Source organism: Oryctolagus cuniculus, chromosome 10, assembly GCF_964237555.1.
Source record: "Oryctolagus cuniculus chromosome 10, mOryCun1.1, whole genome shotgun sequence".
NCBI classification, from domain to species: Eukaryota; Metazoa; Chordata; class Mammalia; order Lagomorpha; family Leporidae; genus Oryctolagus; species Oryctolagus cuniculus.
In genome coordinates this window covers 43,613,763-43,637,189 of record NC_091441.1, presented here as the reverse complement: position 1 = coordinate 43,637,189, position 23,427 = coordinate 43,613,763, and the positions used below count along the sequence as shown (strand labels likewise).

The window sequence follows — 23,427 nt, the reverse complement described above, 5'->3', positions numbered from 1 at the left end:
TCCCATATGGGCACCAGTTTGACACTCAGCTGCTCCACTTCTGATCCAGCTCTCCGCTGTGGTCTGGGAAAGCAGTGGAAGATGGCCCAAATCCTTGGGCCCCTGCACCCACATGGGAGACCTGGAAAAAGCTCCTGGCTCCTGGCTTTGCATAAGCACAGCTCTGGCCGTTGTGGTCAATTGGGGAGTGAACTATTGGATGGAAGATCTCTTTCTCTCTGCCTCTCCTCTCTCTATGTAATTCTGATTTTCAAATAAATAAATAAATCTTTTTTAAAAAAGAAACGGAGCAGACAGGACACAAACCGGTGCCCATCTGCAATGCTGGCTTTGCAGGAAGTGGCTTAACCATTTATGCCACAATGCTGACCTCTTATAAATTGTATTGAAGGTCTAAAAATGGGGAATTTCAAAGGAATTATTGTAAAAAGAGGTGCTATGTTTGAAAGGGTTAGAGTCTAAGATTGCCAAAAGATGTGATGGAATTGTAAAATGAGGTCTGCCTTTGTTCACCTCTCTGAGTTGTCAAAGTGAAAAAGAATTTCCAAGGGAAAATTTAAGTTGCAGATTTTCATGTTAAAAGAAATACTGAATATTCTAAAATGCATGGGGGATGAACCTCAAGTTTTGTGAACTCTGATACCTGCTGAAGCGGTAGGCTCCTGTCTTTGCCACTGGCTTGCTTCAGGGCAAGGCTGCATACTAAGAAGTTTCCTCTGGATTTTGGTGCAAAACGGGCATATGAAATGAAGTGCTCAACACATCCATAACACCTTTCATGTTCATAGCTCAAAGAGCTTTACAAAATCCAATTAATTCATCAAGCTTCATAAACTCCAAAGGACATACACAGTCACAGCTCTACAGGTGGCTAACCATTGGCAGCAAGTATTCAGATGTGTGGCTTCACAGAAAACAAATTTTAACTCCCCAGTTTTTGAGCTTTTATACACCTAGAGAAATGTAGAGGGGAGAATCTCCAAATCACTGAAAATTCTCAAAATTGTGAGTTGGGAAAAGAATACAGGCAGAAAAGAATGATCTCACTGCCAACACTAAAAAAGAGCTCTCAGTTTCTCTACCTGGGCAGAAAGGATTTCTTTTTTTTTTTTTAATTTTTATTTTTTTTGACAGGCAGAGTGGACAGTGAGAGAGAGAGAGAGAGAGAGAGAGAGAGAGAGAGGTCTTCCTTTGCCGTTGGTTCACCCTCCAATGGCTGCCGCAGCCAGCATGCTGCGGCCGGCGCACCACGCTGATCTGAAGGCAGGAGCCAGATGCTTCTCCTGGTCTCCCATGGGGTGCAGGGCCCAAGCACTTGGGCCATCCTCCACTGCCCTCCCTGGCCACAGCAGAGAGCTGGCCTGGAAGAGGGGCAACCAGGACAGAATCCGGCACCCCGACCTGGACTAGAACCTGGTGTGCCAGTGCCGCAGGCGGATGATTAGCCTATTGAGCTGTGGCGCCGGCCAGGATTTCAATTCCATTAAGAGAAGACTCAACTCCAAACTTTGGTAGGAAGTAGAATCACTTGGTATAAGTTTCTGTGTGTTATATCACAGGAAATCTGTAGAATTGGTAGTAAAAGGGGCCAGCGCTGTAGTGTAGTGAGCTAAGCCTCCATATGTGGTGCTGGAATCCCATATGGTCACTGGTTCATGTCCTGGCTGCTCTTCTGATCCAGCTCTCTGCTTGTGGCCTAGGAGGGTAGTGGAGAATGGCCCAAGTGCTTTGGCCCTTGCACTTATGTGGGAAACCCTGGGGAGGCTCCCGGCTCCTTGCTTCAGATCAGCTCAGCTCCAGCCATTGTGCCCATGTGGGGAGTAAACCAGCAGATGGAAGACCTTTCTCTCTTCCTCTATCTGTAATTCTGCCTCTCAATAAATAAAACCTTGAAAAAAAAGAGAATTGGAAGTGAAAAATCATGTGGGGCCAGTATTGTGGTGTGGTGGATTAACCCGCCATTGGCAAATGTGAGCATCCCAAGTGGGCATCCCATGTTAGGCACGGCTTCAAGTTCTGGCTGCTCCACTTTCAATTCAGTTCCTTCTAAATCACCTGGGAAAGCAACAGAGGATGGCCCAACTTCTTGGTCCTTGCACCCATGTGAAAGACCAGGAAAAAGCTTCTGGCTCCCAAGTTTGGCCTGGCCCAAATCCAGCCATTGCAGCCATGTGTGGAGTCAATCAGCAGATGGAAGACCTCTCTCCCTCTCTTTCTCTAAATCTGCCTTTCAAATAAACAAATAGATCTCTAAAATAATAAATTAACAAATGAAAAGTAAAAAGACCACAGTCCCAGAGGAAAATAAATAAGGGCTATAAACAATAATCAAATGGAAAAATGTTTGGGGCCAGCATTGTAGCACAGTGGGTAAAGCCACTCTCTGTGACACCTGCATCCCATATGAGCATTGGCTAAGTCCCAGATGCTCCACTTCTGATCCACCTTCCTGCTAATGTGCCTTGATATGCAGCGAAATATGGCCAAAGTACTTGGGCTTTACACCCAAGTGGGAAAAACAGAAGCTCTTGGCTCCTGGGCTTTTTTCTGGCCCGGCAGGGGCCATTGTAGCCATTTTGGGGGTGAACCAGGGTATGGAAGATTTGTCCGTCTCTCTCCCTCTCTCTCTGTAACTCTGCTTTTCAAATAAATAAAATAAAATCTTAAGAAAAGTAAAAATTGAAAATATGCTCAACCTCACTCATCTCAATTTTAAAATAGTCATAAAATCATTAATACTATAGTAGTATACAATTCCTATAGATTTGACAAATATTTAAAACAAAGTTGGACAAAACACAGTATTTGCAACACTGACACACGTGGGCATTTCTTAAGAATTTTTTAAAATTTTAGCTCCCACATATAAGGGTGAACATGCGCTATTTGTCTTTCTGGATCTGGCTTATTTTACTCAACACGATGTCCTTCAGTTCCAACCATGTGGCTTCAAATGAATTTCATTTTTTATAGCTTTATTTAATAGATCCATTAAGCCTTTGACTATAATGCAAATTAAAATATGTTATCTTATTAAGAGAAATAAAATATAAAAAAAGAAACCATTTAGATGTTTTGGAAATATAAATTATAAATGTTAAATCAGTGTTCATAGTCCATAACTGGTTCATCAGGTAAACTAAAGCATTTTGGAAAGTTTGTAAACTTTTTTTAGACTGATAACCAGGCGAAACCTGATTCACTAGGTATGATACAGTACAAAATCTTTGCTAATAAAGCAAATTACCTTCCAGCAATATACTGCACTGTCAAAACACATACCTGTGAATAAACACTGGTGGCATGATTAGCAAATTCAAAATCCGCATTTTAACTAAGGCTCATACTGTAATACTGTACTTTTTATTTAACCAGTGGACTCATCATTTATTATGAGCATGCTTACAAAGCACATGAGCCCTAAGTTTGTTTCAGGCCATGGGTTTTCTCAGTGAACAAGATCAATGGAAAGGTGCTAAAGAATCACAGAGGGATCTCAAGTGTCAGCCAACTGTAATATAAGCTCATAACTTGACTTTCCCATGTGCCTGGAACTTACATGAATCCTTCCACTTCCCTAAGCCTAATTCCTTACATGTCAATGAGAACAGTAATAGCTATGCACATGGGAAGGTTGCATTTTTAAAAGGCTGTAAATATCACAGAACAGAATAAATCACAGAACAGAATTTTAAAAATTATTTCTTCCTCAACTCATATAATCTCAAGTCCTCTGAATGCTTTCAGGGCCTAGACAGAATGTTCCATGTGGGGTGATACTGGATATCCCTCTTTCTCAGATGACAGAGACTCTCAGTAAACAACTACAATGTATGAGGTCACAAAGAAAAAGAAGACATCAAATATGGGCAGTAGGGTTGAAGACCACGAGTTCCCAATCATTTTAGTCCCTACCCCCAAAAAACTGTACAAAATCCCAATCTTCATTATTGCTAGCTTCCCCTTACCCACTGGGTGAAAGTTCTAGGAAGCAAATTTGTTCTTTTTTTAAGATTTTATTTATTTTATTTGAGAGTTAGACTTACAGACAGTAAGAGACAGAGAGAAAGGTCTTCCTTCCATTGGTTCACTCCCCAGATGGCTGCAAAGGCTGGAGCTGCACTGATCCGAACCCAGGAGCCAGCAGCCAGGAGCCTCCTCCAGATCTCCCATGTGGGTGCAGGGCCCAAGGACTTGGGCCATCTTCTACTGCTTTCCCAGGCCATAGCAGAGAGCTGGACTGGAAGTGGAGCAGCCAGGACTAGAACCTGCACCCATATGGGATGCCGGCGACGCAGGCGGATGATTAACCTATTGTGCCACAGCACCAGCCCCAGGAAGCAAACTTGAACTCAAATTAAAGACCTTGATAATGAGGTTTGTGTTTCGATGCAGTGGGTTACACTAATGCCTGCAACAGCAGCATCCTGTATCTGAGCAGAGGTTCAAGCCTTGGCTGCTCTGATCTCATCCAGCTCCCTGCTAATACATATGGGAAAACAGTGGATGATGGCACAGTACTTGGGCTGCAGCCAACCATGTGGAAGACTCAGATGGTATTCCTGACTTCAGCCTGGCCAGGCCCAGACCCTGACTGCTGCAGCCATTTGAGGAGAAAAACAGTGAATGGAACATCTCTTTCTCTCTTTGTCTCTCCTTCTCTCTCTGTCATTCTGCCTTTCCAATAAATAAAAATCAATCTTAAAAAAGACCTTGAAAGTAAATTTATTTCTGTGATGTTAGGACAAGTGTGTTAGTAAATAGAGGATCTCTACCACTGGAAGTAGTATTTGCCTAACACTTGGGGATTCCAGTCAACGGTCAATATATCTTAAAGAATATATAAACTTATTAAATATACTATGCTTTCATATACATTGTTAGCTGTATCCTTATTTTATGGATTAGACTAATGGTAGTTAAGCGATTAGAACAAATCAGGTTTTTCCAGTGATTTTAGAACCAATCAGTTCATAGGTGATATATATATAATGAAGCGGTCATTTCATTTTCATAACAACTCTCTATATAATTGATACTGTGCATGGATATTCCACAGAATAGAGTAGGTAGATAATACACATCTAGATGACAGCCAAGAGAGCCCATTAAGTCCCAGGATTCTACCATTCCAGTTTCTAGAATTAAGATCTTTTCTCAAATGGATTTAGTCTGACTTCCTAACTCCTGTGTCAGAGAGAATACTACTTATGTTTCTTTCCAGTTTTGTTGAGGCCAATATAATGACAAAAAGCTGGACATCAAAACCTTCCTTTCTAGGCTGAATTTATTAAAGCTTACTATGACCCAGGTGGATTGCAAAGTACATTTAATGAATCTAGCACTTAAGGTTCCCATAAAAACCACATAGGATTAGTATGTCATTATTGTCATCTTTCACATAAAGAAAAGCACACAGAACTGAAATAGATTGCTAAAGTTCCCACAGTTAGTAAGGGCAGAGATGAGAATCAAAACCAGGTCTATTTAACTCCAGAATATGCAATCCTAATCATTATGTTAGATGGTAATACATTGATAGATACAATAAATACTATTTATAAATACCATAAGTGTCTCAATTGAGAGTGTGTATATGTGAATAATTATTGGAAGAATGATTAACAAATTCAAAATTGGCATTTCACATACATTTTATCCACAGTATTGTATACTTATTTAACTAAAGAGTTCAACTTTTGCTATATTCATAATTATTAGTCCATGACATTTTAATAATAAACATATCAAATCAGATACTATTCTGAAACATTTCCAAATACTCTAAGCCTGTTATGTAAAAAACAAACTTTTTGTTTTTCTTAGAAACTCACTAGCCCAGGGGAAAAACAAAATTGTAGTAACCAAATTTAGTGTTAACTCATCTCATTCACAATGAAAAATACAAAACACCATCATTGCAAAGATAATTAAAAAGCCAGGATACAGCAAACTTCCATGCATGAATGTAAGGCAATACATTATAATTTCACGCCTTATTATGAATAATTAAGAAAGGAGGGTAGAGGGGAAAAAGAAAAAGAGTCTAGAGATGAGAAATTAAAAAGAAATATATAGATAAACTAAAGAAAAATGTGAGCCAAAAAAACACTGAACAATGTAGCAAAAGTACAACACATCCATGCTACACAGACATAGATCCTTAGCAATGAGACATAGAAAGAAGCCATGTAAAAAGTGAGACCACAATAAATGATTAGTCAATGAAAGAATAAGCCCAGGACATGAATCTTCAATACACTAGATTTCCATTTTGTAGTCTTCCAGGATTTTAAAGTTATGATGCATTTTACCCACACCCATAGTAGTCTCTTGGCATTTGACTTAGACCAGAATAAATGAGAGTCTCATTTTCTTTCCAAATGAACATGATCAGGTCCCTGTAATAAATGATGGTATAAAATTTTGAAACTTCTGTAAATAATCACTCAGAATCTCCTCATAAGTTATTAGCCTTGAAACTGGATACTAACAGGGTTATAACTCATGAGTTTCACCATTTTTCATCTTCCCCCACAGAAAATTCTTGTTTGATTTCCATGATCATGTGAACATTCATTTTACAAGTTTAAATGTCTACCGTTAAGGCATGTAGCTGTATCTCTGTGTACTTCACACCCATTCAAGAGTATTTGCTCTTCTATATTTGTTAAAGTCACTGTATTTGCTACAGTTGGATTACACCAGACTCCAAGACCCCTTTGTACCTGTTGTCTATCCAGACGCATCCTCTTGGCAGCATTTCTGCTCTCACTCTCACAGGCTGAAGCCAAGATACTCTCTGCAACTGCTGAAGTAAGGTGGGAAGGAATAGGTCGAGACTAAAAAAAAAAAAAAAAGAGAAAAATAAGAATAATTATTAACAGTATCAACAGTGGGCCAATGCTATTCTCAGAAGAGCTCAGAGATCATCAACACGTGCAGGAAGATCCAGTTATTCAAACTGAGTTTATATCAATAACAAAAGGAAATGAGAATTGGAAAGATGATCCATGAAAGCTAGTTAGAGGTTAAAACTATAGATGCTACACAGATCCATCATTCATTCTCAGAGCTCCATTGTCACAAATATTAAGTCTGGGCCATTAAACTGGGCTTTTGAACAGTCAGCAGCAAAACTACCGACTGGATTTTGCAAATAAAGCAAGTCCTTTAATTCTTTTGTAACATATGACAATGCACAATGAAACAAAACAAAATCAAGTGACAGGGCTGAAACATAATTGAAAAACAGACACACAGACCATGTCAAACCACCTCACAATGAATATTATGAATATTTACAGTCTAAGTTCTGGCACAATCAATGTCTATAAAATGCTTCAAAAAGTCATACTAACTTAAAACTACAAAGAGGTCAGTCCTAGATTGACTTTCATATATCAATAGTTATATTTTAGATGTGAGATGTGTTTGCTTGTATGTGTACATGTTTATTTTGTTTTATTTATAGAATGAGTTTATATGATTAATTTAATAGGTACATATTGCCATGTAGGTGACATCGAAATTAATTAATCCCCTAGCTCAGTCCCTAATTAACTGCAAATTATTTTCAGTTCTCTATATCATTTGGGATAATCATAGAAAAGTTCTCTATTCTTATCTTTCATAATTTCATGCAAAATCATCTGACTGAAAGATGAAGTACTTAATGATACAGAACATTTTTTAATTAAGATAAGCAAATGATAGATAAGAAATAACATGAAAATTAAACTGGATGAGATAGCAAAATAATGTGAAATTACAAAATAAAATTATCTTTTGGGAATCTAGCATTAGGGGCATGCCACCTTCAGGTTTTTCAAACCCTCCACCCAACATACACATTTATGCCTCTGAATTAACCAAGACATTTACAAGCTTTTGTGTGTGTGTGAAAAATCTTTGTGGCTTTATGGGACCCAATTCATTCTAAAATATACTTTTTCAAATGGAAACACTGGGTTTACATCTCAAACTAAATTCCAGAATGATCAAATTCAGACCACAGTGCTGTACCAGGCACTCCTCAGTAAAATCTGGGTAGTGTAGGAAGAGACCCAGCTCTCACCTTTTGTGAACTAGGAAGCAGTTTCTGCAGCTGCCTCAACATATTCTCACTGCTTCCACTGCCAAAGTAGCCTCCAAGGACCAAAGGTAGGAGAGGTGCTAGATTCAGGGTGTATCAGCTAGTTAAGTGAGCTGTCTGAAAGGAGGGCTGGCAACGCTGACAGTCAAGCAGAAGGATGTTTGGAATGTTATTTTTGCAAAAGAGAGAAGGGAGAGGACCCTGAAGTTGAAGGGAAAATCGCAGAAGTGTTTTGAGAAGGAAATTAAAAACCAGGACCTTGACTTGGAAATAGAGAGGGGAATCAAATCTGAAAATTAAAAAAAAAAAAAAAAAAGTGCCATAAGACAATGTCAGGACAATTTCAAAACCCATGTTGCTTCCTCATTTCATTCTCTGTTTCACCAAGTCTGGAGAAAGCAATCTAGTTAAGAACCAAATAAATATTAAACTACAAAATCAGTGTCTCATTCAAAGACAGGCACTGTGTGGCTCAAAGTCAATATTAAGCCATTTGGGTGTTAGGTACTCATGGCCATCCTTTTCTTACCGAACTATTTTGAGACAAAGGTTTTATAGGGAAAACAGGAATTAGAAGATTCTATTATGAAAAAAGAAATCGAATTCTCTAATTGAAGTTAGCATTTTCAGAAAAGTGCTCATACATTTTATCAGCTATGTTATTAAACCTTTCCTATCGTTCCAGAGATGAAATTAACATAATGTACATAAAACATCAGCAATGTACCTTAATCCAATTATTGATAGCTTATTGGATTCCAAGAGACTTATTTGGGTTCTTTATTATCTCTGTTTTCTCTCAATATCAGGTATACCTATTTCAAATTAATAATATATACAACTATTAGATTTTATTGAATGGATTAAATTGCATTACAAAACACATAAGTCCCTTGAATCTATAAAAGTTTGTTGAAAAGGAAGAACAGAGGGAAACCATTCCTTTAAAATTATTAAGTAGTATTTCCTCTCTAACTTTATTTTTATTTTTAAAAACAAAATAAGAAAACAATAAAATAACAAACTATTAAACTATTAAACAATAAAAATTGTTTTTCTTAATAATTATGCACGTTCCTTCAGAGAAAAATAATAGTGAGGGCAGGATGTTTTTCAGATTGTTAAACTCATCTTCTAAAAAACTAGAATAATGTCTTGCCTGAATAGAACTAGAAACTCTTTAAGGCCATCTGATAACCTAATATATCAAGGTTTTAGAAAAAAGTAAACTTAAAAATAAAACAATTATGAACTCTGTCCTTATGAATGAGAAAATAAGCAGAAATATAGTATTAGCCTACAGATAAATAGTGCAATTTTGAAAATAGAATTGGTCTACATTTATTGTAGAACCATAATTGGATAGCTGTAAATTGACATAGAAGTCACCTAGTACATTTTTCTTCCCTGAAGTCTGAAGAAATTGAAACCCAAATAGATTAGTAACTTGTCCAAAGACAAATTGAGCTAGATATAGAACCCAAATTTCATCTCTTCCAATACTCAAATCATTCACTCTCCCATATTCAACTCTATATTCAGTATCTTTACGTAACTTATCATTAATGTAAAAATAAATTCTTTCAAAAATCCTTATGTACAAACTCTCATGTTGAATCAAAAAATAAGCAGACCATAAGACTTTTACATGGATGTATCACAATTCTCATAATTGGTGTGACATCACTGGACAGAATTAATTCATAAAATTTATATTACAGTCAAGGAAATACATGTATCTTTCAGATATCACACACTGTGTGTGTGTGTTTAAGATTTTAGTATATCTCACATATATAATAAAATATGTACCTCCAAATAAAACCAGGATTATAATATCTTATTTTTAGATAAATATTAATAACAGCTGCCTCAGTTGCCAGTATTGTGCAGTAGTGGGTAAAGCTACCACCTTTGATGCTGGCAACCCATATGGGTTCCAGTTGTAGTCCCAGCTACTCCACTTCTTATCCAGCTCCCTGCTAGGAAAACCAGAGGAAGATGCTCCAAGTGTTTGGGGCCTGCCACCCATATGGGAGACCCAGAAGAAACTCCTGGCTCCTGGATACAGAGTGGCAAATCCCTGGCAATTGTGGCCTTCTGGAGTTGAACCAGTAGATGGAAGACTCTCTCACTCTCTTTCTCTCTGTAACTCTACCTTTCAAAATAAGTAATAAGGGGCCGGCGCTGTGGCGTAGCGAGTAAAGCCGCTGCCTGCAGTGCCGGCATCCCAAATGGGCATTGGCTGAGGTCATGGGTGGTCCACTTCCTATCTAGCTCTCTGCTGTGGACTGGGAAAGCAGTAGAAGATGGCCCAAGTCCTTGGGCTCCTGCATCCATGTGGGAGACCTGGAAGAAGCTCCTGGCTCCTGGTTTTAGATCAGCACAGCTCCGACCGTTGCAGCCAATTGGGGAGTGAACCAACAGATGGAGGACCTCTCTCTCTGCATCTCCTTCTCTTTCTGTGTAACTCTGGCTTTCAAGTAAAATAAATAAATCTTAAAAAAAAAAACAAATAAACAACAAAATAAGTAATAAATCTTTAAGAAAAAATTAATAGCTGACTTATGCTTAGCTCTTAGGATATTCATGCATCAGTACAAAAAGCTTGGATTCAGTACTTAATCTTCTAAACAATCCTAAGGAAATCTACTTATATTTCTTATGTTTTAGAAAAAATAAATTACAGTTTTGACAAATTATATTTCTTGACCCAAAACATGTGGAAATACTCACATCTGTGGAGATACTTGGATTCAAAATTAAGTTTGGTGGAAGATTGGGAATAATACTTAATGATAAGGAATTATTCTTTTAGAATTTAGGCCTCAGTGAGCATAAAGAAAGCTAGAACTCTTAAATTCTATACATTCCTGTGAAGAATCATTAATCCTATTTTGCATTTAATCAAATAGTATATTAGAATCTCCCTAACATCCTTCTCTTAGAGTAACTGAAATCCTCCTCACTACCTTCCCTATTAATCCTTTAAAGCACATCTTCATTAATAGCACAAAGATAAAAGTGTAACTTGTCTAAGTTATGCTACCATGTTCTAAGCTGATTACATCTAAATCCACAAAGTTTTAATGTAGGAGCACCCAGAGGCACAACAAATTGTGGTAGATTAAAAATAATAAAGTTTAGTTTCGGGTCCAAATTGAAAAAGCAAGAGCCAGGCAAAGAAGCTCTGTCTTTTCTGTGAGGCAACAACTTTAAAAATCCCTTTGCTTTTAATATGGATGAGCCAATAATAAATTGCCAATGTTTCCCAAAGTTCAGCTACGTGATGCCTGGTATTATTTTTCCCCCATAGTTTGGCTCGTAACCATATTATAACTCAAAAAGTTAATATGTTTTGCTCCTTATGAGAGCATTTTTTTTTTTTTTTGACAGGCAGAGTTAGACAGTGAGCGAGAGAGATGGAGAGAAAGGTCTTCCTTTTGTCAGTTCACTCCCCAAATGGCCTCTACGGCCGACATGCTGCGCCAGTTCGAAGCCAGGAGCCTGGTGCTTCTTCCTGGTCTCTCATGCGGGTGCAGGGCCCAAGCACTTGGGCCATCCTCCACTGCCTTCCTGGGCCACAGCAGAGAGCTGGACTGGAAGAGGAGCAACCGGGACAGAATCCGGTGCCCCAACTGGACTAGAACCCGGGTGCTGGTGCCACAGGCGGAGGATTAGCCTAGTGAGCCACGACGCCGGCCCTATGAGAGCAATTTTATCAGAGAAATTTAAAATTATTATTTAGCATGAGGTCTGATAGTCATCTTTATATGATATTTTTTGGTTACCACATATGGTAGCTCAGAATTTATTCTCATTTCATTGTTTTAGGGTTCTCCCAACACATAATTAGCCAGGTATGTTAACTTAGACTCCCCAGGGACAAGTGTTAAAGATCCCCTCCCTCATCAATAAGAGTGACCATGAACCTAATAAGCTTCCATATAATAACTGGAGATAAGAATATTTTGACAGAAAGATCAAATGCAAAAAATTAAATAGATAATTTATGAAATAACATTTTTCCTTTGGGTTGAAGTTATCTCAGTAAATACACTATTTGGTATGTATCTCAGAAGAAGATTTGAAATAATGATTAAAATTGTATATAGTTATACACTTTACATAATCTATACAAAGAAGAGGAAGATTTGTTATCTATTTTTCTCTTTGGATGTAATAGATAATGTCCTCACTAATTATCTCTTCATAATTAACAGTCATTCTCAATTGGGATCTGAGTTGAACTCTCCCTAGCACTGTTCTTATCGTAATAATTATCTCTGCTCAAATCAGTGGCGGCTGTGTCATTAAACAGATGGCTAAACTGTCACATGGAGCTTTTGGAGTTTAAAAGGTAGCATTTTAATTGGGGACTTAAGACATGATTGCTGTTGGCACAACGTGAAATGTGTCTTTTCTTATACATGCCAATAAAATCACCACACTAATAACCTCTTCAATTTTTTGGTCTTAAAACTGCAAATTAAAACTTTATAGAGTTGTCTGAACTTTGCACATTTAGAATGCTGCAGGATTTGTATAATTTTTAAGTCAACAAAAATAGTAAAAAAAATGTAAAGTTACATATAGTTAATGCTTTCCAGACTCGGGCTTTTATGTAAAGATTAAGTAGATAAGGCCAAACCAGGAATAACAGTGATGTCTACCCAATAAGGCTCTTGGAACATAATTAAAGTGAACAATTCCATAGCAGAGATTAGGTAGGGTCTCAAATTACAATTATTTCTACAAATCTTGTAACTTTTTAAGATACATAATTAAGAACTTCTATTGCATGGATGCTGTCTCTCCCAAATAGTGCTTGTATGGCTAAAGGCATAATGGTACAGGGTGGATAGAAAGTTTCAGCTTCTAAATGATCCCTTCTGTTACCCATGTGGCTTTATTCACAGATGTCAGTAGAATAGATAGTTGAGCAAGTAAGTCAGTCTGACCTAGAAATTATCCTGTAATTAGCTACTTGCCATCTATGTAACTGCTGTTTCAATATAATTCCTCAGATTCTTAGTCATTCCTGCTAGATATCAATATTTTCATTTTTATAAATATAAACAGGTTAAGTTAGCAAATCCTGTAGAGGAAAAAATAATTTCCATATCATGGGCTGCTTCTTAGAATTTTATAAACATAAATTCTATGTACATAAGGAACCAGTATCTTCAAGTATTTATTAATTATATTTAATAAGTACTTTCCATGTCAAGAACTGTGCCAATTGCAGAAATATGACCATAAACAATAAGTTTCTGCCATAATAAAGTACATTTTACAAGCTATTACAATGCCTAGCATGTAGAATATAAAATACATGGAATAAAATATTTTAATTACAGATTTAAAATCTTTTATCAGCAATTCTGGAATCTAATATTATACAAATGAGAAGATTTTTCAAAAACTTAGGGATACCTCAGTTGGCAGAAAAAAACCTGACATGTGAATACTTGCAGTCTTTTTTCCCCCTCATATTGGTAAATACGCATGTGTTTTACTGCAGAATTACTAATATATTTTATTTGCATATGTTATATTTTCCCAATCTACTTTACAGGTGTGTTATGCAATAAACAGAGTATGTTCTCTACCATGTCCCAAAACGTTAAACAATCAAATTTCAGAGCCATTGATAATCCAAGATTTTAGATGAGGGCTGTGGATGTGAACTAAGTAATAAAGTAGTGATTTAACAGTCCTTAACCTGTACTGTATGGTTTTGATGGAAATGATAAGCAAAATACCTCACAACTTTACCCTATACCTGGGCAATCATGGGAATTCACCCTCTGTTCCCAGTAACCGACTCAATAGATCAACATTAGATCTTTTTTAAGGAATTTTTATTTATTTTTATTTATTTGAGAGAATTAACGACAGAGGGAGAGACAGAGAGAAATTTCCTCCGTCTGCTGGTTTACTCCCCAAAAACCACAACGTCCAAGCTGGGACAATCGGAAGCCAGGAGCCATGAGCTTCTTCCAGGTCTCCCATGTGAGTGCAAGGGTCCAAGGACTTGGACTTCTACTGCTTTCCCAGGTACTTTAGCAGGGAGCTGGATTGGAGGAGTAGCAGCCGGGACACGAACAGGATACCAGTGCCCATAAGGGATGCCAGTGCTGCAGATGGAGGTTTATCCTGCTATGCCACAGTGCTACCCCCAACGTTGGATCTTAATAGGGTCAAAATTCTTTCATGGCAACTAAGAACAGGGGTTGGAGAACTGCTGTGGGGTTGTGAGTTTTAAGAATAGATGCTTAGGGGCTGGCACTGTGGTGCAGTGGGTTAAAGCCCCAGCCTCCAACACCAGCATCCCATATGGGTACAGGTTTGAGTCCTGGCTGCTCCACTTCCTATCCAGCTCTCTGCTATGGCCTGGGAAAGCAGTAGAAGATGGCCCAAGCCTTTGGACCCCTGTACCTGCGTGGGAGACCTGGCTCATGGCTTTGGATTGGTGCAGCTCCGGCCATTGCAGCCTACTGGGGAGGCTTCTCTTTCTCTCTGCCTCTCCTTCTCTCTCTGTGTAACTCTGTATTTCAAGTAAAATAAATAAATCTTTAAAAAAAAAAAAAAAGAATAGATGCTTACAACTGCTGATGGCCACATTCCCCTGTAATAGGTAAGGAGGACTTGTCTGAGAAGTAAATCAACATCCGCGAGAAGCAGTTAAGAAAGGAGAGCAGCAAACCCCTAACATTTGAGCCCATGGATCCAGCCATGCATGAATCCCAGGATTTTCCAGTTTCTTGAGAAAATGCTGGTCACTAATTTACACTTGATATAAGCCAAAAGGCCAAGAAGTGATTGTCCTTGACTAATTTAAGAAGAGTTTGATTGTGTTTTCAACAAAAATGTAATCTAGGCCAATTAACCTTCATCTAGGATATCATTAAAAGTACTTAATTTATTAATTAATGGTCTATGTTTTGGACTTAATTTTAGAATATTATTGGTCTTTAATAATGATCTTTCACAAATGCATGGGGAACTGATGCCTATTTATAATTGATACCTCAAAGCACAGTTTACCTAATATCTGAACATACCACTGACCAAGACACAAGATAAATTTCAACTAAAATAATAAACTCTAGCTTTTAAGTAAATGATCTTTTATTTTAATTTCTACTAGGAAACACCATTTAATTATGAAAATAGCAATTACACATAGTTAGACAGTTAATTATAAATTGCAGAGACTTTTTTCCCTAATAATTTATTTGCAAAATTAAAGATGCACATCAATTCTATTCATACAGTTATTAACACTACTTTTTTGTGGTAATCACCAAGTATCTACTATTAAAAAGCTATTGAAAAATAAAGTTTCAGGATTGAAAAGAATTAGAATTAAATGACATATAACTGTCTTCTTTAGGGAAGATATCTAGTTACTTAAAATATATTAAGCTATATTTTTAGTTAGCAGTAGTATTTTTAGTTTTTTATTAGTATCTTTTAAAAATGAAATACTGATTGCATGATACTGTGAAACACATAGCACACAAGAAAAAAGAACTTATCTTGCTACTGATTAGCACATTAATAAATCTCTTCATTCACTCAATCTTTCATTCAACAATTTTCATTCAGTTGACTATGAATTGAACAGCTTCCGAAGCAGCTCCTGTACTAAGTGAGACATTGTGGGTGATACAGAGATGAACGAGTTAAGAAGCATAGTATTCAAAGGACGTAACTTCTTAGTAAGAAGCTAAACCCATATATAGATAACAGTAATATAAGACAGGATAAAATAAAACTACAAAAAATGTACCACAAGTACAATTTGCACAAACAGAAGAGAGAGAGAGAGAGAGATTTGAGGCTGCTGTTGGCTGGAAGTGAGGATTAAACAGATAAATAGATTCTGCTCAGTCCTGCGAGTACTTTGAACAATTGAGGCAGTGATGATTTTCCAGCAAAGGAAACCGTGGAAATCACTTGCAGTTGAGACTGCATTTTATCATGTTCTTCATATGCAGCAGGAGGTCCCAGGTAGGAGCTTTCAACAATTTTTATTCAAGTCCTGTTGTTTCTATCTTTTCTTATAGGGAATTTAAAGCTCAGAGTTTAAAAGGTCCACAAGTTACAATTACTAAAGCACACACTTAAACCAAGCTCCATTGATGATAAAATCGGGATACTTCTCTTCAGATTTGCACATCAATCCTGCTAATTTCTGTTTTTTCCTCTGGGGTTAATTACCTCTATCTTTGAGTACATTTTGCCTGCCCAGAGTCTGGCTAAGAGGTGATGTCTGTAGTTGTCTGAAGAGTTGCATTCCTTCTTACTATCAAAGTACAATCTGGGCTGGCATTGTGGTGTTTTGGGTAAGGTTGCTGCCTGCGACATGGGCAACCCATATAAGTGACAGTTCGAGTCCCAGTCATTCCACTCCCAATCCGGCTCCCTGCTAATCCGTCTGGAAAGGCAGCAGAAGATGGTCTGAGTCCTTGGGCATCTGAATCCATGTGTGAGACCCAGAGGAAGCTCCTGGCTCCTGGCTCCTGGCTCTAGTCTGGCCCAGCCCTGGCCATTGCAGCCATTTGAAGAGTGAACCAGCAAGTGTAAATCAATCAATCTCTCTCTCTCTCTCTCTCGCTCTCTGCCTCTCGCTCTCTCTCAGTAACTGTTACTTTCAAATAAATAAAATAAATATTGAAAAAATAACAAAAAAGTACAGTTTAGCTGGGCGTTGATATGTAAGTTAAAGGAACTTCATTAACAATTGGGTGGGTTTTTGCTTAGTACTTTAAAGCTGTCTCTGACATCCACTATGAAAATAAGAAGTTGTTACTCGGATTTAGATTTAGATTTAGATAATCTCTTGGTTCTTCTGGCCACATATCTTTGTTCTGTTGTGGTTGTACGATGATATTCCTGGGTATGATATGGATGCATTTTATTTATACTGCTCAGTACTTGTCTACTTTTCTGTTCCATAGGCCCCAGGGTTCAATCAACTTGGGAAAATTTGCATCATTGTCTCCTTGAATGTTACATTTTCCTTATTTTAATTTCTCCTTTGAAACACCTATAGGGGCCAGTGCTGTGGCATAGGGGTAAAGCCACTGCCTCCAGTGCTGGCATCCCATATGGGTGCCAGTTAAAGTCCCAGCTGCTCCATTTCCGATCTCTGCTATGGCCTGGGAAGGCAGTGGAAGATGGCCCAAGTCCTTGGGACCCTACACCTGCCTGGGAGACCTGGAAAAGGCTCCTGGCTCCTGGCTTCAGATCAGTGCAGTTCTGGCCATTGCGGCTATCTGGGAAGTGAACCAGCAGATTGAAGACCTCTCTCTCTCCCTCTCTCTCTCTCTCTGCCTCTGCCTTTCAAATAAATAAATAAATAAATCTTTTTTTAAAAAAAGAAACACCTATAAATCCATATTTACTCATCTGTTCCTCATCTTAAATTCTCATTCATATTTCTCCTCTATTTTTATTTTGTGTAGGTAATTTCTATACTTCTATGTTCCAATGTATTGATTTGTTCCTTGTCTATACCTTAAATTCTGTTTAATACATCTAGTAAGGTTGTAATTTCAATGCTTATACTCCCTGTCATATTTATCACTGGATATTGTAATTGGAGGATTCTTAATTTCCTTTTACTTTGCCAGGACTCTAGCTTTATATAGTTCTCAGCTTATTTCCCCACCTAATCACAAACTAAAATGCATATATCCTGTACACAGTGGGCATTCAGAACCCTACCCTAATTTATGTAAGTCTACATTCACTTTTCTGTCTTCATAGGTTATTACCCTATCTAGTTAAGAGCTTATAATTCTGTCTATAAGTTTCTTCTTTATTTCAGGTACCTGGGAATTTATTTTTCCTTCTTTTGATGTTAGATAGATATTTAGACAAATATTATATTCAGGGTTTGTGTTTGTGGTAGGAAGACGGTGGGGTGCATGTACATAATGGGGTATTCCATGACACTCTGCTCAACCTCTTGATAAAACTAAAAGATTCAATGATGAGTAACTGTGAGATGTTGGATATAGTCTTTAAAAATTTAATTATCTTCAATTTTTCAAACAGTTAGTAAAATAATGGGAGAAGACTACCCATAATCCCTGAGTCAGAGAATATCAGTGCATCAATAGACAACATATTGAGAGATGGAGTAGCAGTTCCTTGTGATGAGCTAATGTGTGAAAAGAAATGACTAAGCATATTGGAAGAGAGAAAACAAAGGTTTCAGGGTATATGTTAAATATTTTATGTATATTATGTACCCTAGGCAGGAAGTGGAAGCCAATTGAAAATTAGAAAACGTGTATATGTAGGTGTGCCTAAATATTGTCTAAAGATCTGTCAGAAGCAAAAGAGTTGAATCTTTGAAACTTTGGTGGTGCATACAATTTTTTATGTGGCATCTTTTCTAAGTTTAAAAATCCATAAATAGAACATAATTTTGCTTATAATTTTATATCTTTTTTGATGTAGTATTCAGGCTTCACAAATCTTAATTTTACCTTTGCCAAAGCATGTTGTGTATGGAAGAAATTAATGACAAAGTAAGATGTTGAAGATTATGCAATATTATGGGTATGAGGCATGAAGGGTATGAAGGTATGAGGTATGAATGATAGCAGATAAAATTGTAAACTATGGGACTTACTTGAAAGCATAGGAAAGAAAGAACAAGCAGAATTCAGTGAGTAGTGGGGTGCAAGGTGCAAGTATGAAGAAAGTCAAATCTCATTCATTTGTGATTAGTGGTGTAAACAACAATGGAGGTGTTATCAACAGAAGCAGGCAAGTTAAGAGGAATTTCTTGGTGGGTTGGCTGATGAGGTGGAACACCAGCATAGAGAAAGGGTGGTGGAGAATGTAAAGGAGTCAGCGTGATATAACAATAATTGGCTGACATTTGGAATGAGATATGGAAAATTTGTAGATACAACTTTGATAGCAGGGTACTTTGGACAAGAGTAGACATTTTCAACTATAGTTAGGGTTACACACAGTACATGGCCAAACAGAATCATAGGAATGGCTCCAAAGCAAGGTAAATGAGGAAGGATTAAAACATCGAGGCTTCGAGAAAATGAGGGTGATTGGTTGAGGATACAATCTTGGGATTTGGTGTGAATCAGTCATATGGCCTATATAATAATTCATAATATAATAATTCAATAATATAACTAATTTCACATGTGGTAGGAACCAGTCGGAATGGCCTGCATGTGGGACTGTAGCACAAGAACCAGTGGCAATAGATGTAATCTTTGGGTACAAAAGACTCTTTGGAGAACCTATCATTGAAAGAGTGACTCAAATTATAGAAGAGGAATGAGGGACTGGCTTTTTTTTTTTTTTTAACTTTTATTTAATGAATATAAATTTCCAAAGTACGGCTTATGGATTACAATGGCTTCCCCCCCATACCGTCCCTCCCACCCACAACCCTCCCCTTACCCACTCCCTCTCCCCGAGGGACTGGCTTTTTTACAAACTCTGGGTCTTTCCTGGTAACCACTCCCCCTTTCCAAGCTCATAAGGAGCCTGGCAATGGAGAAGGGCTCGCTGTCTTCCCACAGACTCAGTAGAGGCAAGTTACCGAAATCTCTCTCCCTCCCTCTCTCTCTCTCTCTCACCCCACCCCCTCTCTTATCTTTTCCCTTCCCAGTCCACTTTGTTCCTGAACATGGCCCACATTTGCGTGACTTCCTCACCTTTTTTAAAAGAAACTTTATCACTTTGTAAGTTGAAAAAAAAAAAAAAAAGCAAAAAACAAAACTCTGGGTCTTTTTTCTCAAGAAGAAGAAAAGAAACTTTCTTCTCCTTCAGGGAAAGGGGAAAACTGAACACGTGAAAGAGCAGGAACAGTTGTTGGAACCACGTTCTGAAGAGGGTAGCATGGTATGGGAGCAGAGGCAGCAGGATTATTTATCAAAGGTAAATAAAAACAGACATTTCAGATGATACTGAAAATTGTTAATATTGCTTTGGGTGCTAAGTCTACTATATATTCATGCTGAAGCACAGATCACTGATGTTGAAAAGATGAAAAAATTATGAGACTAGAAGATCAGATCAAGATTATTGAGGAGGATATTATAGATTGTAATTTAAAATAAATATTATGAATAAAGAACTTAGAGGATGTGAAAGTATTCTAAGAGATGGCGGATGACAACTAGGCGAGAGAGGGCAAAATTGGTACAAATAGCAGGTGGGGATACAAACAAAATGTGTTTGCTAATTAGCATCAATTAAGTTAATTGGTCACCAAGAGACCTGTATTCTTGTACCCATGTTTTGTGAAGGATAATGTGCATGATAATAGCAATGTGGGTATTATAAAGTTTTTATCAAGATTTTGTATGAAGAGCTAGTTTTGTATATGATAAGATTTTCACTTTAAAGAAGCACTTTAATTCATGTTGATAACATCTCTGTTTGCTAAAAAATGAATCACAAGTGTCAATGTAGTTTTTTCAGTGCTTGTGGTGCCAAGGAAGATGTGAATTGAAAACAAGGTCTGATTTCTCAATTCTTGGTCTGCATGAGACAAGTAGAAGCAAATGATATTATAATATCCCCTCACAAATATACAATTTCCTTAACGAGAAAGGTTTATCTTCTGATATTCCTAGAACTGGGGCTATTTACTTATTTTAAAATTTATAGCTCAGCCTTTCTCCTAAAATATATATCAGATCTACAAAGGAAATCTGTTCACCAAGATAAACAGAAAGACAATTGGGACGATGAAAAGATTTTGGCTCTGAAATTTCCGGGGAAGGCACAAAGTGTATATACTGGGGAGGACGTTGTGGTACAGCAAGTTCAGCCGTGGTAGAGCAAGTTCCGCTGCTCATCTGTAATGACAGCATTCCTATTCCTGTACTGGCTGCTCCACTTCTGATCGCCTCCCTGCTAATGTGCCTGGGAAATAGCATATCATGGCCTAGTACTTGGGGCCCTGCCACCCATATGGGAGACTCACATGGACTTCCAGGCTCCTGGCTTCAACCTGGCTCAGCCCTGGCCATTGCAGCCATTTGGAGTGTGACCCAACAGATGGGAGATCGGTTGATCTCTCCCTCTCCCTTCCCTTCTCTCTCTCTCTCTCTCTCTCTCTCTGTAACTCTGCCTTTCAAATAAATAAAATACATGTTTCAAAAATAAAAATGAACATATTAAGTTACGTAGTTCTGGTGATGACAGCAAATGAAAGTGCTCTCGTTTTTCAGGAGAAACATTTTTCCTGCATTAAATTCTATACGAATCTTCTGAAGTGAGGACTCAGAGTAAACATTTAGTAGCCTAATGGGCATTGTCTTTGGTCAAATTTTACAAAACCTTACACATAACATATTTCTACAAACTAAAGTAGTCAATCACATAATAGTAAAAGGAACTAAGTCATTTTTCAGTAAACTGAGGATATAGAATTCCAATATCTAGGCTACTTGGCCTATCTGTGTTCAGTGGCAGAATGGGACAGAAACTCTCTTAGACTGTATCTTCCCTAAATGTTTTCACTTGGATTTTATAGAAATACATGTAAAAATATGGAACATGGTAAAAGAGTCTCAATAACGCAAATCCAGGAAACAAAATAGAGAAAAGCCTATCACATAACAGAGGTCCCTACTTAGCAGTGGTCAACCCCACCTTGTTTATAAAACTTGATTTTATGATATTTTGTATTATGTGTACTTTTAACTTTAAGACCAGGACACCTTGGAGACATGCATTTGTTTTTTCGAGCAACCAACAAAAGTAGCCAAAGTAACTTTGTGAGTCAAAGCTATACAATATAATAAATAATAATTTGAAATACACTATTTGTCCAAGGATTAACTTAATGGCCTTTTAACTCATTGGGTCCTTTGGATCAAGTTTTTTGCTTATTTGTTTATTTATTTCATTTATTCAAGTGCTTTTTATATATATTTTAAGTACTTCATATATTTATGTATATTTCAAGTACTTTATTCAAGTACTTTGAATCAAGCTTTTTATATTTCTTTTTCACAAAATCTGACCTTTGTATCCAACAGGAAAGGTTTTTATGATTTGAGATGATTGTTCATGATGAATTGATGAAAGGGTGTAGAAAAGAATTAGAATATGTTATTTTACTTTATACATTACAAAAACTACGCAGAATGTGACACAAAAATTTTGGCTGCTTTAAGCAATCATGACTTGTGGGTTGATAATTTCAGTGAAATAAGAATGCATAATACATTAAGGTGTTCAAGCATGCAGTGAACTCAATTAAAATTCTTATGTGGGTATATAAATTCTTTAGGGATAGTATAAGAATAATTTATTATGAATAGATTGTGTATTAACGATGGCAGCAAGTCAGTTAAGTGAATGTTAAGATTTCCAAGTTTAGCATTGATGTATATTGTGATAAACCACTTCTTTGGGAATATCCTTTTGAATTTCTTATAGTCAATAGGAAACATGTAACTCAATATTTTATGTTTCTAATTAAGGAGTCTTCTGACCTTAAAGATCCTAACTAACGGGAATAGCTAAGCTTGCTGGCTGCTGTTTTCACTTCGCAATACAGAATCCCCTACTAAGTAAACCTACACTTTACAATTCCATTTTGTAAATGTATTAAAATTTCAAATAGGCTTTTTAAACTTTTTACATATTATAGAATTATATATATATAAAATAATTATATTATATGCTGAAAATAACACATTTCCCTCATAGCTACCCACTCAAAACAAAATAAAAAAAAGCTTTTTATACAATGTTGTTATAATTAAAAAAAGAAAACACCTGTGGATGTCATATTAAATCACACTTAAAAATTATGAGGGCAAATATTCATGTTAAATATTTACTTATAAATACTATCTGTACAAGCCATGCCTTTTCCTGTCTTTGGGTAAGCACGAGTATTCAAAATGACAAAAGTTTTACCTACCATCTATTACAATGGAACAATAAATAAGACAAAAAAAATTCCGAGTGTCAGCTAGATAGTAGACATAATGTGTTATCTGCCATAGTGTATCACTAAATAATATGGCCTAAACTACAATACTTGTTTTACCTAGATCATTCATTTAACAATTACATGAAGGCTTACAGTGTTACTTAAGCATTCCATTCCACACAACTTGTCACCTCAACAAATCACCATAATCAGAGAATATGTGACACATTTTTTAATAAAGTGTTCTCTTTTTAAAAAAAAAAAAAAAAAAGAATTATTTATTTATTTGAGAGGCAGAGTTACAGACTTAAAGGGAGAGACATAGAGAGAGACTTTCCATCTACTACTTTACTCCCAGATGGCCACAGTGGCATGAGCT

The 23,427-nt window shown here is 37.0% G+C and overlaps 1 protein-coding gene across 13 annotated transcripts in view; it reads right to left on the bottom strand.

Annotated features, from left to right (window-relative positions):
• NOL4 (nucleolar protein 4) overlaps positions 1-23,427 on the bottom strand; it is a 373,271-nt gene that overhangs the window by 68,867 nt on the left and 280,977 nt on the right. For all 13 annotated transcript variants that reach the window (XM_051851303.2, XM_002713494.5, XM_008261193.4 and 10 more), the window contains one exon: positions 6,729-6,842. In XM_051851303.2, coding sequence (XP_051707263.1) covers positions 6,729-6,842 — 114 coding nt within the window. The remainder of the gene's footprint in view (positions 1-6,728; positions 6,843-23,427) is intronic.